The 12186-nt window shown below is 40.8% G+C and overlaps 1 protein-coding gene and 1 long non-coding RNA gene across 2 annotated transcripts in view; both read left to right on the forward strand.

Moving 5' to 3' along the window:
* The window catches only part of DNAJC18 (DnaJ heat shock protein family (Hsp40) member C18), a 33558-nt gene extending 26026 nt beyond the window's left edge, over positions 1 to 7532 (forward strand). Inside the window, exon 8 of the mRNA XM_024193998.3 lies at positions 5247 to 7532. Within this exon, the coding sequence (XP_024049766.2) occupies positions 5247 to 5371 (125 nt within the window). The 3' untranslated portion in view covers positions 5372 to 7532. The remainder of the gene's footprint in view (positions 1 to 5246) is intronic.
* A 407-nt stretch (positions 7533 to 7939) lies between these two features.
* On the forward strand, positions 7940 to 10535 carry LOC112102611. Its single transcript, XR_002907761.2, has 2 exons — positions 7940 to 8876; positions 9574 to 10535. It is a non-coding gene; the product is annotated as an uncharacterized LOC112102611 (long non-coding RNA).
* Positions 10536 to 12186: the final 1651 nt, after the last annotated feature.

The raw sequence follows: 12186 nt of genomic DNA on the forward strand, positions 1-12186 counted from the left end.
GGTGGAGAGTTGGGGGGAAGCACCTGATAAGTCTTCAAATATGTTAAGAGCAGTTTATAAAGAGGACAGTGATCTGTTGTTCCCCATGTCCACTGAAGATAGGACAAGAAGGAATGGACTTAATCGGCATCAAGGGAGATATAGGTTAGTTATTAGGAAAAACTTTTATTGTAAGGATGGTAAAGCTTTGGAATAGGCTTCCAAGGAAGTTGTGGAATCCCCATCATTTGGAGGTTTTTAAGAACAGATGGGACAAACACTTGTCAGGGATGGTCTAGGTATACTTGGTCCTGCCTTGGTGCTGAGGGGGTGGACTCAATGACCTTTTGCGGTCCCTTTCAGCCCTACATTTCTAAAATTCCATGCCCCAGAGTTTGCAAGTCTAAAAGGGACTGAGAGTTAGAGGAAGGAGAAGGTCCAGCACTGAACATCAGTTCATAAATGCAATAAGCTTCCGCTCAGCATTTTACATTTGTACATTAGCTTTCAGCCCAAAGCACATCTTAAGGTGAGGAGGGTAAGCCAGCCAGTGTACAATCATGGGGAGAAGGAATATGCTTGTTGCTGACATGGAATGTGCTAGTGTAAACAAGGCTTCAGACTCCAGTAGGGCTTATATGTATTATGAGATAGCAACTGTTGCTCCATAGTTAAGGTTAATAGATTTTAAGGCCAGAGGAGACCGATGTAATCATCTAGTTCAGGGATCTCAAACTCAAATCACCACAAGGGCCATGTGAGGACTAGTACATTGGCCAGAGGGCTGCATCACTGACACCTTTTCATATAAAGGTACAAAAGCCCCAAGCCCCGCCGCCACTCCACCCCTTCCATGAGGCCCCGCCTCTCCCCACCCCCATTCCAACCCCTTCCCCAAAGTCCCCATCCCAACTCCACTCCCTCCCTGCCCCTATTCCAACCCCCTCCCCAAAACCACGCCCCTGTCCCGCCTCTTCTCTGCCTCCTTCCCTGAGCGTGCGGCTCCCTGCTCCTCCCCCTTCCCTCCTGGAAAGCGCTAAGCGCTGCCAAACAGCTGTTTGGCAGCGGGAAGTGCCTGGAGGTAGGCAGAGGAGCAAGGATGCGGCGCGCTGGGGGCGGCGGGGGAGGGGAGCTTGGCGGGCTACAGCAAATAACTCCGCGGGCCGTGTTTTTGAAACCCCGATCTAGTCCAGCCTCCTGCATGATGTAGGCCATAGGACTTCCCTGAATTAATTCCTGCTTCAAGTCTAATATGCTCTAGTTCAACTACAGCTAGCTTTTACAAAAACCTCTCACTTTGATTTTAACATTGCCAGTGATGGAGAATCCACCACAATCCTTGTTAAATTGTTCCAGTGATTAAGTACCCTCACTGTTAAAAACGTGTGCCTTATTTCTAGTCTGAATGTGCCCCTTTTCCAGTCCCAGCCATTGGATCATGTTGAACCTTTGCCTGTTAGATTGAAGAGCCATTGATTGTAACATTTCTGTTCCCCATATAGCTATTCATAGACTATCATAACCTTCTCTTTGATACCCTATGGTTGTAATAGGAGCCAGATCCTCAGCTAGTGTAAATCATAGAATCATAGAATATTAGGGTTGGAAGGGACCTCAGGAGGTCATCTAGTCCAACCCCCTGCTCAAAGCAGGACCACCACCCACTAAATCATCCCAGCCAAGGCTTTGTCAAGCCAGGTCTTAAAAACCTCTAAGGATGGAGATTCCACCACCTCCCTAGGTAACCCATTACAGTGCTTCACCACCCTCCTAGTGAAATAGTGTTTCCTAATATCCAACCTATACCTCCCCCACTGCAACTTGAGACTATTGCTTCTTGTTCTGTCATCTGTCACCACTGATAACTGCCTAGCTCCATCCTCTTTGGAACCCCCTTTCAGGTAGTTGAAGGCTGCTATCAAATCCCCCCTCACTCTTCTCTTCTGCAGACTAAATAACCCCAGTTCCCTCAGCCTCTCCTCGTAAGTCATGTGCCCCAGCCTTTTTGTTGCCCTCCGCTGGACTCTCTCCAATTTGTCCACATCCCTTCTGTAGTCGGGGGACCAAAACTGGACGCAGTACTCCAGGTGTGGCCTCACCAGTGTCGAATAGAGGGGAATAATCACTTCCCTTGATCTGCTGGCAATGCTCCTACTAATACAGCCCAATATGCCCGTGACCTTCTTGGCAACGAGAGCACACTGCTGACTCATATCCAGCTTCTCATCCACTGTAATCCCCAGGTCCTTTTCTGCAGAACTGCTGCTTAGCCAGTCGGTCCCCAGCCTGTAGCGATGCATGGGATTCTTGCTTCCTAAGCGCAGGACTCTGCACTTTTCCTTGTTGAACCTCATCAGATTTCTTTTGGCCCAATCCTCCAATTTGTCTGGGTCACTCTGGACACATCCCTACCCTCCAGCGTATCTACCTCTCCTCCCCAGTTTAGTGTAATCTGCAAACTTGATGAGGGTGCAATTAATCCCATCATCCAGATCATTAATAAAGATGATGAACAAAACCGGCCCCAGGACCGATCTCTGGGGCACTATGCTTGATACCGGCTGCCAGCTAGACATCGAGCTGTTGATCACTACCCATTGAGCCTGACAATCTAGCCAGCTTTCTATCCACCTTATAGTCCACTCATCCAATCGATACTTTAACTTGCTGGCAAGAATACTGTGGGAGACTGTATCAAAAGCTTTGCTAAAGTCAAGATATATCACATCCACCGCTTTCCCCATATCCACAGAGCCAGTTATCTCATCATAGAAAGCAATCAGGTTGGTCAGGCATGACGTGCCCTTGGTGAATCCATGTTGACTGTTCCTGATCACCTTCCTCTCCTCCCAGTGCTTCAAAATGGATTCTTTGAGTACCTTCTTCATGATTTTGCCGGGAGTGAGGCTGACCAGTCTGTAGTTCTCTGGGTTCTCTTTCTTCCCCTTTTTAAATATGGGCACTATATTTGCCTTTTTCCAATCGTCCGGGACCTCCCTTGATCGCCACAAATTTTCAAAGGTAAATGGTTGAGATCCATTGACTTCAATGCAAATTTATAGCAGTTGAGGCTCTGGCACTTTTAAAGCTGAATTTTATATCCTCTCTAAAATCCACAAATTTGAGAGAGATGTTTCCTAGGACTATTATGCCTAGCAAAGGAAAACATTACAATTTTGCCATTCCGTTAACTAACGAGCAAAAACATATGCTCCCATCATTAGCCATGGTATACGTTAGAAACACATCTGCAACTATATTTACAGTGTTTGAGATTAGCAGTTGCCTGAGGATACCACAGTAATTAAAAACCGTTTAAGAATGCTTATCATCTGGTCCAGTGAGCCAGTAATGAGTACAACTGAGACTGTGCTAACTTTAGTACAGCCAAGATTATAAAAATAAACTGTGTTGAATGCAAAACACAGTCATGGAGAAAAGTTCTCTGGAGACCTTTAATCAGCTCTTTTGTAACTTTGGTCCATTAATTCCTTTCTGTTCAGATGTTTAGCCTCATTCGGGCCATGCATTTTGTTAAATGAGTACTTATTGGTAGTAGGGAGTTTGTTTTATTTACTGGAGTTTACTTTGTTGCTGATGGATATCGATATATACAGTTTCGCAAAGTTAAAACTATAGGAACAATGGATATTGTATTGTCTTCGATCTGACCATTGAAAAGTTTTATCTGCTGTCTGTCTACCTCATTATTGGAGACTACAAAGTAGTCATTCAACAGCCTATTAGTCCACTAAATTACATGGTCGACCGATCACTTTTTTGGTGTCTCTTATTTATTTTAAAAGATTGGATTGCCAGCTGCAGGCAGTGTTTCTCCTCTTGTGGCTTAGTATTGCACAATAGGCTGGGTGTGCTGTGGCTTTTTGTCTTCCTTTAAAACATCTGATATAGGCCAAGGCGGAAGAAAGGATACCAGATTTGGATGGACCGTTGGTCTGTTGTGGTAGGGCAATTTCTATGTAAGACTGAAGTTAACAAAATTCAGGATCAAAGAACACCACATAAAGGCAACTGAAAATAGAGGGTTGAAATATGACATTGAAACAACATATTCTATGAATACCATATTACATTATTTTCCTTTATAAAGATTAACTGGATATTAAAAGATATAAGGACAAATCAGCTTAAAGAATCAGATAAAGTATAGGAGATTTACATGATGAAATTCATACCAGCAAAGGCATAAACATCCCACAGTAAGAAGTTTGACCCCGTGAGAGAACCCGTAACAGAGACTTCATTTCAATAAGCTTTCATTTTAAAGCTAGTTGGCTGAGAGTCCCGCTGTGCTGAGACCAGCCTAGTCTTGGCTGACATCTGAAAACATGTTCTTGTACAGGTGCCTGCTCCAAATTCATGTGTGTACTCAGTGGATGGTATTTTAGTGTTAGGGAATGGAGGAATGGGTTCCTGTTTCAAAATAAAAATCTTTAATGCTTGTCAGTCTATAGAGTCATTCAGTAAATACAAAGAACAAAGTCCTATAGTCACTACTCAATCAAAACTCCCATAGATTGCAGTGGGACAGAGTAGTGACTACAAGATTTGTCCCATTGTGAGGTTCTTTCCATACTGAATCAGCTTGTTGGCTGTGTGATCTGACAGCTGTGTAAAGTTCTTCAAACAAATTGAATGTCAGCAGGTAGCTTGTGCATAAGGAAACTTTTCTGACCTGTTCAGAAATCCATGTCTGCTATTCTCCATAGGTATATTTAACTGTTTTCAATTGGTAATTTCCTTAAGGAGAAAATTATATTAGTGAGCAAATCAGAAAGACTAAAAATAATTTTTCAGTAACTCAAAGGATTTTAGCAGTTTAGTTGCTCCATTGATCATTTCCCTGCCCCCCCAAAGGTTCCTCCGTGCCCCCCAAGAGGTGCACGCACCACAGTTTGGGCACCACTGCACTCTGCTCTTTGTTTACATTTTGTATTTTTCTTTGTGGACAATGAAAATAGACAATCGGTTTCATTTTCTGGTTCTCATGCACTAGCACAAGGCTGCAGTGTTTGGATTACAAACACTGCAGGAGATGGTTTATTTCATACGGTTAAAATTTGAAATAATGTTGGAAATATTTGTTTTTACTTTCCTAAATGCCTAGCCCAATTTGGGCTGACAGTGTCTCCTTAAAGATTTTATTAATCTTATAAAAATGTATTGAGGAAAATGAAGCATTTAAAAATGATTATACACATCAGGCTCAGTAGCATTGTTCTAATGTTATCTTTTTCATCTTTCAGAATCCGACTTGTCGAATTTGGCCAGATTATACCGAGATGAGCGATTAAAACAGAAAGCAGAGTCACTGAAACTTGAGCACTGTGAAAAGCTCTCCAATCTTATTGGACTACAGAAGGGGGGCTGAGTAGGCCAGACAAATGCTGGGTTATTTATTGCTGTTTTAACTTGTTTCTATTTCCCTTTGTATTTATTAAAAAAAGAAAAGAAAAAGAGCCTAATGAAGAGTCTTAATAATTGGTAACTTTGTAATTTTCACCGAACTGGGCAACGCTGAGCCATAGACACAGTATTTGCTCTAATATACTGTATATTCTGTTTGGTTCCAAGGACCAATGGCATTCAGTGTAAATTAACTCCCTAAAATGTAGCTTAGTGTGGCACCAGTCTTCATTTGATATAGTTTTTCTGCCACCCAAGCAACTTTGTTTGCCAGAAAGGTATACATAATATCCCATACACTCTGTATTTTATTTGGACATAGACCACACTCAGTCATTCAGGCGATGTAGTTTTCAGTTATATGCTGGCATTCCCATAGTCATCTGAAGCTGATGTCGTTGCATCCAAAATGGCTTGTGAAAAAAAAATTAGAGGGCATACTCCCTGCTCCATTCTACTTTCCAGTGCTTAGCTCAAGTATTCATCAAGGCCTTGATTCAGCTAAGTACCTAAGCATGTACTTAGGTCTCATTGAAGTCAATGAGATTTAAGCATGTGCTTAAAATTAAGCATGTGTTAAGTGCTTTGCTGAATTTAGATCCAAACCTGTACTATTCTTTTATAATTAGTGATGTAATTAAGATTGCAAGTAGGAACTTGGAAATTGTTTGTTCCTGCAATAGCATCTCAGTTGCTAACATTCATTGCTGTGCACGTGGGATGCATTCCTGGAGTCCCTGCTCTTGCCACAATATCTCATTTGAATTCACCCATTTATCCTTTTCTCTCACATGGAAAACTTGCAATGATAACATTCATTGTGAAAATTACAGCTATTCTTTAGCTAAATTTGAAGGATGTCAGTGGACTTAATTAAGCAAAGGTGTATCCCATCTCTTTTGCAATGAGCGGGAGAAGCTTTTCCACAGCTAACTAAGAAAACCAGCTCAAACTTTGAGAGTTTCATTGTAATCAGAAACTTACAAGAGGTGATAATTTGTTAAATTTACAGCAGGAAAGAAATCTTAGGTGGATTCTTATGACTGCCAAGCCACTGGAGAAGAGACTGCAGATGCATTTTTCTCATGTATTCTATTCAGTGGCACAGTATTTTTATTTTTTAAGCTTATTGTCTAGTTTGATTTTATCTCCAAGCCTTCTCTTTCTTCTTGCTCCAACAGATTCTGCATGCAGTTTTTTGATACAGTTCTTATTTAACACATTCTTGCTTTGATGTGCAATTGTCATGCATGTTTCACTCTAGAGATTGGATTTTTTTTTCTTTGTAATACTAATTTATTACTCTCCTGTTTTATAATCCTCTTTTATAAAATCTTCACTTAATGGAAGGCAGAGAAAGAGATGTACTCATAAGCAGCAGAGAACAAAATGTTTTTACAAATAATCAAGTTACTGGGTGGGTTACTCTAGTGCAGGGCAGCTACTGTGTGCTGCATTACCATTATAATCTAATTTAACTGGCCTAGGAACTGTAAGGCTGATCCTCCAGTGGACTAGATCTGATGTAGAGGCTCTTATGCCACACGACCACCCCGCTGCCAGTGTAGCAGGGAAAAGAGGGCATGGCCCAGATGCTTCTGCAGCATGTCAATCCTCAGTTGCATTTTGGCCCCTTGTAACTATTTCAGCCTGGTGTAAATTAGAGCATCCTTTGAGCTGTTCTAACAGTACAAAGAGACCGGCCTGCATGCAGCTGCAGAAGGATCAAGGCTGTCCAAAGGTGGGTTTTAAACCACGTATGCCTACCCCCTTAACGGGACTCTCCGTCTACAAATTTGTTGAACGGACTCTTCTAGAGGATGAAATTGTCTTTTTCCACAGACCAGGTACATTACATGTAGTGGTAGAGAAGATCCCATCTTCAGCCCGGATCTAGTGACAATAGTGACTCTTGTAATGTGTTGACCCCTCTCCACTAGAACTAATCCAATACTCCACCCACTTTTAAACCTCACTATAGGTAGTGCAGGTAGCCACAGTTTGCCTTTTTTTTTTTTTTAAATCTAGGAGATCACATACAAAATACTACCTTAGAATAATGTTAAGGTTGCAAAGTCATGGGCTCCAAAGTTAAGAAATGGCAGAATTAAGGTTGCCCATCCAGTGTCAATGCACTCCCTGTGTATATGCATTATGATGCAGTCTATAATTACATGATCACATACTATTTTTTTTCCACGGGACCCCTGCCTCATTCAATGTACAGGATGCACAGTGCTGAGGAAAAATGAATCCGGGTTGCATAGAGACAGTTGTCTGTAGGACCGTTTATTGTAGAAATTGGAAGGTGTGTAGGGAATGAAATGGGATTGCAGTAAGAGAAAGGATAGTTTGATGGCTAACGCAACTGAATGCTGCACTTGAAAAGTTGGATTCTGTTCCTGCCTCTGCCACAGAGTTTGTGTGGTGCTGGGCAAGTCACTTAAGCCAAACTTTTTTCACGGGTGGCCACTAGTTTGTGAGAGCCTGATTTGAGACACCTGGGGACTGAGTTGCAGAAGTGCTGAGTTTTCTGAAAAATCAGACCACAGGCACTTTGGATAATTTTGACAGGAATCTCTCTGCCTCAGCCCCCCAATATGTGAAATGGGAATAATACCCCCTTTTCTCTAAGGGTGTTGTGAAGATAGATAGATTAATGGTTGTGAAGCACTCAAATACTATAGTGATAGAAAACCCACAAAGAAATTAAATCTGTATTTGGTGCAGGGCTTGGATGGCGTGCAGTATAAATAAGGATGGACGTCACAGACTGCTCAATGAGGATAAAACAAAATACTGAGTAGCTGCTTATTCAGCAAGCAACATCCATCCTGTGCTCTAAATGAGGCAGGGATCCTGCAGGGGGAAAAAATAGTATGTCATCATATAATTAAAGATTGTATCATTGTGCACGTTCACAAGGGTGCCAAATTAACATTTCACAGGTGACCTTAATTCTGCTGTTTCCTAATCTGAGTGCTGTACTTGACTTTGTTTATAAAGATTTTTTAATATAGCATTGTTTATATAATTTGATATAAACCACAATAGATTTTATGTGAATAGTAGGTCAGTGTTTACATCGAGTTTAGTATCCTCCAGTTATTTCTAATTTATGCTCCCAGTACTATCAAAAATGTGGTAGGAAAACTGAATGCTATAATCTGGTTAGACATATAACATGTACTGTATATAACTTGAATACCTACATGATATTTTGTATTTACACTATATTGCACCTTTCATCCAACAATCTTAAAGTGTTTTATAGAGGCAGGACATGATCTACAAGAAGCAGATTAGGAGATTTCTGTGGGACTAAAAAGAGACCATGATTAAGTGGAAAACAAGACTGAAAAGTAAAGAGATGTTTTAAAAAACAGTAAGATGTTCTGTATTCAGAATCATGGCATCATATCGGAGATTAAAATCCTTCTCAGAGACTACTTCAATGCCAGTATTCTAGGGTATGTGAGTAAAAACAATTAGCAACATAAAATGTCTTGTGCTAATGTTTGTCACTACTTCTGTTTTTGCTAGAAAATAGATAAAATAGATCAAATCTAGTCAAATATTTCTCAAGGTAACAGTAACTCGTTAAATGAACTACTTTCTTTAACCAGAAGGCATTTACCAAATTGTGATCAACTTCTATTTCCTGGTCTTTAAATTAGAGTGTTTTTCTGAGCAGCAAGTAGGGCGTGTTCATTTTGATTTAGGCTTCTAATATTTCCTGCCATGATATAAATATGAGCTGTGTAAGGACATGTATTACTTTTAAGAAGGTGCTTGAAGCTTTGTAAGCACTCCGGGCTGTTTGTTTGAGAATTCCAAAAGGTTTGTGAATATAATTATATTTTTAGAAATGAAGGATTTCACATTCTAATTTATGTACATACTGAATATGAAAAGATACCGAATATGAAAAGAGACATGGTTGTGGAGTTTTGGGCTTTATCATGTGAAATTGACAATGTGCAATAGTTTCCACAAAGACTTTTAATATAAAATGAATTACTGTCCCACTGGTGGCCATAACCCTGAAGCAGTGGTTCGTCAGTTACTTGTGAAGATGGAACACTCTTGGCTTCTTAAGCAGCCTGGGGGTGGGGGGACAAGGCAGGGCAGCATTGCCACTTGAAAAGCCTGTTTTCCTCCACACAGAGAAAGCAAAGCAGTTTTTGAAGGCTATCCTTGGAGATACTAGATTACCTTTTCAGACCAAGCCATTAACGCTGTCTTCCTATCTATGGTCCACTTGAAATTCCCAATCTCTCTTCTTCTTGACAGCCCCTGAGACAACATAAGGTACAAACTCTATCCTTAGATGTACTCACACAAATATCATTTAAGCCAATGACGGATGTATACCTGTATCCAAAGGGAGAATTTGGCCATATGCTTTGGAAACATGGCTCTATTGTGTGATCTTCTCTGATGCACTGGATTTTGATAGGAGCAGCCCACGATAACCAGTTAATTGATACTAGAAACAGTTTTGCACTTTGCTCTGTTGCAAAGTGCAGTAATGTTAGAACATACAGATTTATAGTCAGGGTTAACTATGTATTTTCTTCAATATTTGTCCAACTAAAGAGATGCTCACTTTGTGGGTAAATACAGCTGGTAGTGTAAACTAAAGATTTGCATTTCCTGGTGATATTATTATAAATTATTTCTTACCTAAGCACGCATGACACATCAAAAGGTGTAGCATTTATTTTGTTGGTTTCAAACTTTTGTTTAATGGAAAGTGCAAACTTAGTATTCGTATTTATTTAACTTATTTCAGTAGGAGATGTTAAAGTATTTATTTTCTGAATGTATATTCCATTTACCTTAAGTAAATCCATATTGGCCATACTGTAATAGTGTATCAGTCCATTGAACCTTGACTGTACAGATCTAATTTATATAAGTTGTATATTTGTGTATATTTCCTCTCTGTATTGTTACACTAGATGATTAGAAAATAAGCTGTTCTGTCCTTACTACAGTAAGAATTCTGGAAAAATCAGTTCTGTCTTGATTGGTGGGTCTGAATAATCAGCTCAGTTCTTGAGACCTTAGTTTGTTTTGACTTGTGTACTCTTAATCAGAAGATAAAGTTTTTGTATTAAATGTAATGGAGCCACGCTGTTCATCTTGGAATGTTGATCCGAGCTATTATTGTGCTCCCTGAAGCACTCTTTTGGGATATAAGATTTAACAAGGCTACATCTAAAGCTAGTGCCATCAAAAGTTATCAATAGGAAGTAGCAGGTGAAGCTACCATGCCATCGGTTATGTCTGTGCCAGAGTCAGGCCTGAAAAAGAGGTGCTAAGACCAAGCCTAAAACCAGATCTGGGTAGCAAACAACCGAATAAGTGCTTAATGTGTTTCTGTCCCCTATCCCTATGCCTCACAGGAGTTTGTGAGGTGCAGCAACAGCCAAACCCATTGTACTGCTTAGCTGCAGTCAAGGCTATCTGTACTTCAATAGATTCATATATTCCAACACCAGTCCAGAAGGACCATTGTGATCATCTAATCTGACCTCCTAAGTAACACAAACCATAGAACTTCCCCAAAATAATTCCTAGAGCAAATCTTTAGAAAAATATTCAATCCACTCTTGATTTAAAAATTGCCAGTGATAAAGAATCCACCATAACCCTTGGTAAGTTGTTCCAGTGGAATCAAAGAAGCTGGTTTCATATCTAAATAGATTAGTGTATGTTTTTCAAAATCAGTTCACCAACATGAAGTTAAAAGCCAAAGTCACCTTAATATGATATTAGGGTGGAAAATGCCCTCCCAACTTCTGCAGTCAAACTAAAAAACAAATCCACCATACCATGGCAAATCAGAGTGACTTGTAACAGCCTGTGTGCTGCTTTAGAACCACCAACTAGCAGAGCACGCGAGAGGCCAAGTTAACAGTTACTCCTCTCAAGCCATGGAAATCTTGGTGATCGTGATGCAGTAATTTTATCTAATGAGTGGAGATGGGCAAAACACAGGGATTCCAGTATTTACAAATTTGCTTTAGTTCTAACTTAGAATTAAAGCAAATGTACTTAAATTTCTTGATGAATCACACATCCCTGAAAATGTTGTTTCATAAATGAAATGGTCCTCAAATGAAATGCAAAAGTAACATTCCTGTCAATGTCACTTAACAGCTCTGCAGCACTGCTGGGAACCCCAGCTGGAGCTCAGCCTCTTGAGGATGCTAGGCTCCCAGTTCTGGCTGGGGCTCTGAAGGGATTAGCAGGCTCCCGGACATGGATCCTAGCATCCCAGAGACATCTCCAGCCAGGGTTCCCAGGCTGCTACCTCCCAGAGCCCAGCCTCCAGCCTGGGATCCTAGGGCTGGCACCATCCCTTGTGTGGCATGGGATGCCTGCCAGGATTCCGGGGACTGGTGGGCTCCCTGCCAGAGCTGTGAACCCTACAATGCTGGCAGGTGTCCAGTAAAAACCTGCCTGTGTTGAGGCAAAAGTTTTTGTGAATATTTAATAGATTCAGCAAAACATTTCACTGCAACGAATCAGCATTTGGTTTGTTGGAAATTTTCTGACCAGCTCTAATGATGTTAGCCCGTTGCAGCTAGGAAAATATTCCAAGGAACAATCTAGCCTTTCTATAAAGATATTTGATCTGTTCCCTCTTCCCAAATCTTTGAGAAATATTTCACAGTTAACTGTCACACTCACACAGTAACTGTTAACATTAGCAGACTCAAGCACATCAGCCGGAAACAAGCCTCACATGAGGAAGTTCCTAAACCCCCA

This window comes from Terrapene carolina, unplaced genomic scaffold (assembly GCF_002925995.2).
Source record: "Terrapene carolina triunguis isolate 2854851 unplaced genomic scaffold, T_m_triunguis-2.0 Scaffold838, whole genome shotgun sequence".
In the NCBI taxonomy this organism is placed as follows: domain Eukaryota; kingdom Metazoa; phylum Chordata; order Testudines; family Emydidae; genus Terrapene; species Terrapene triunguis.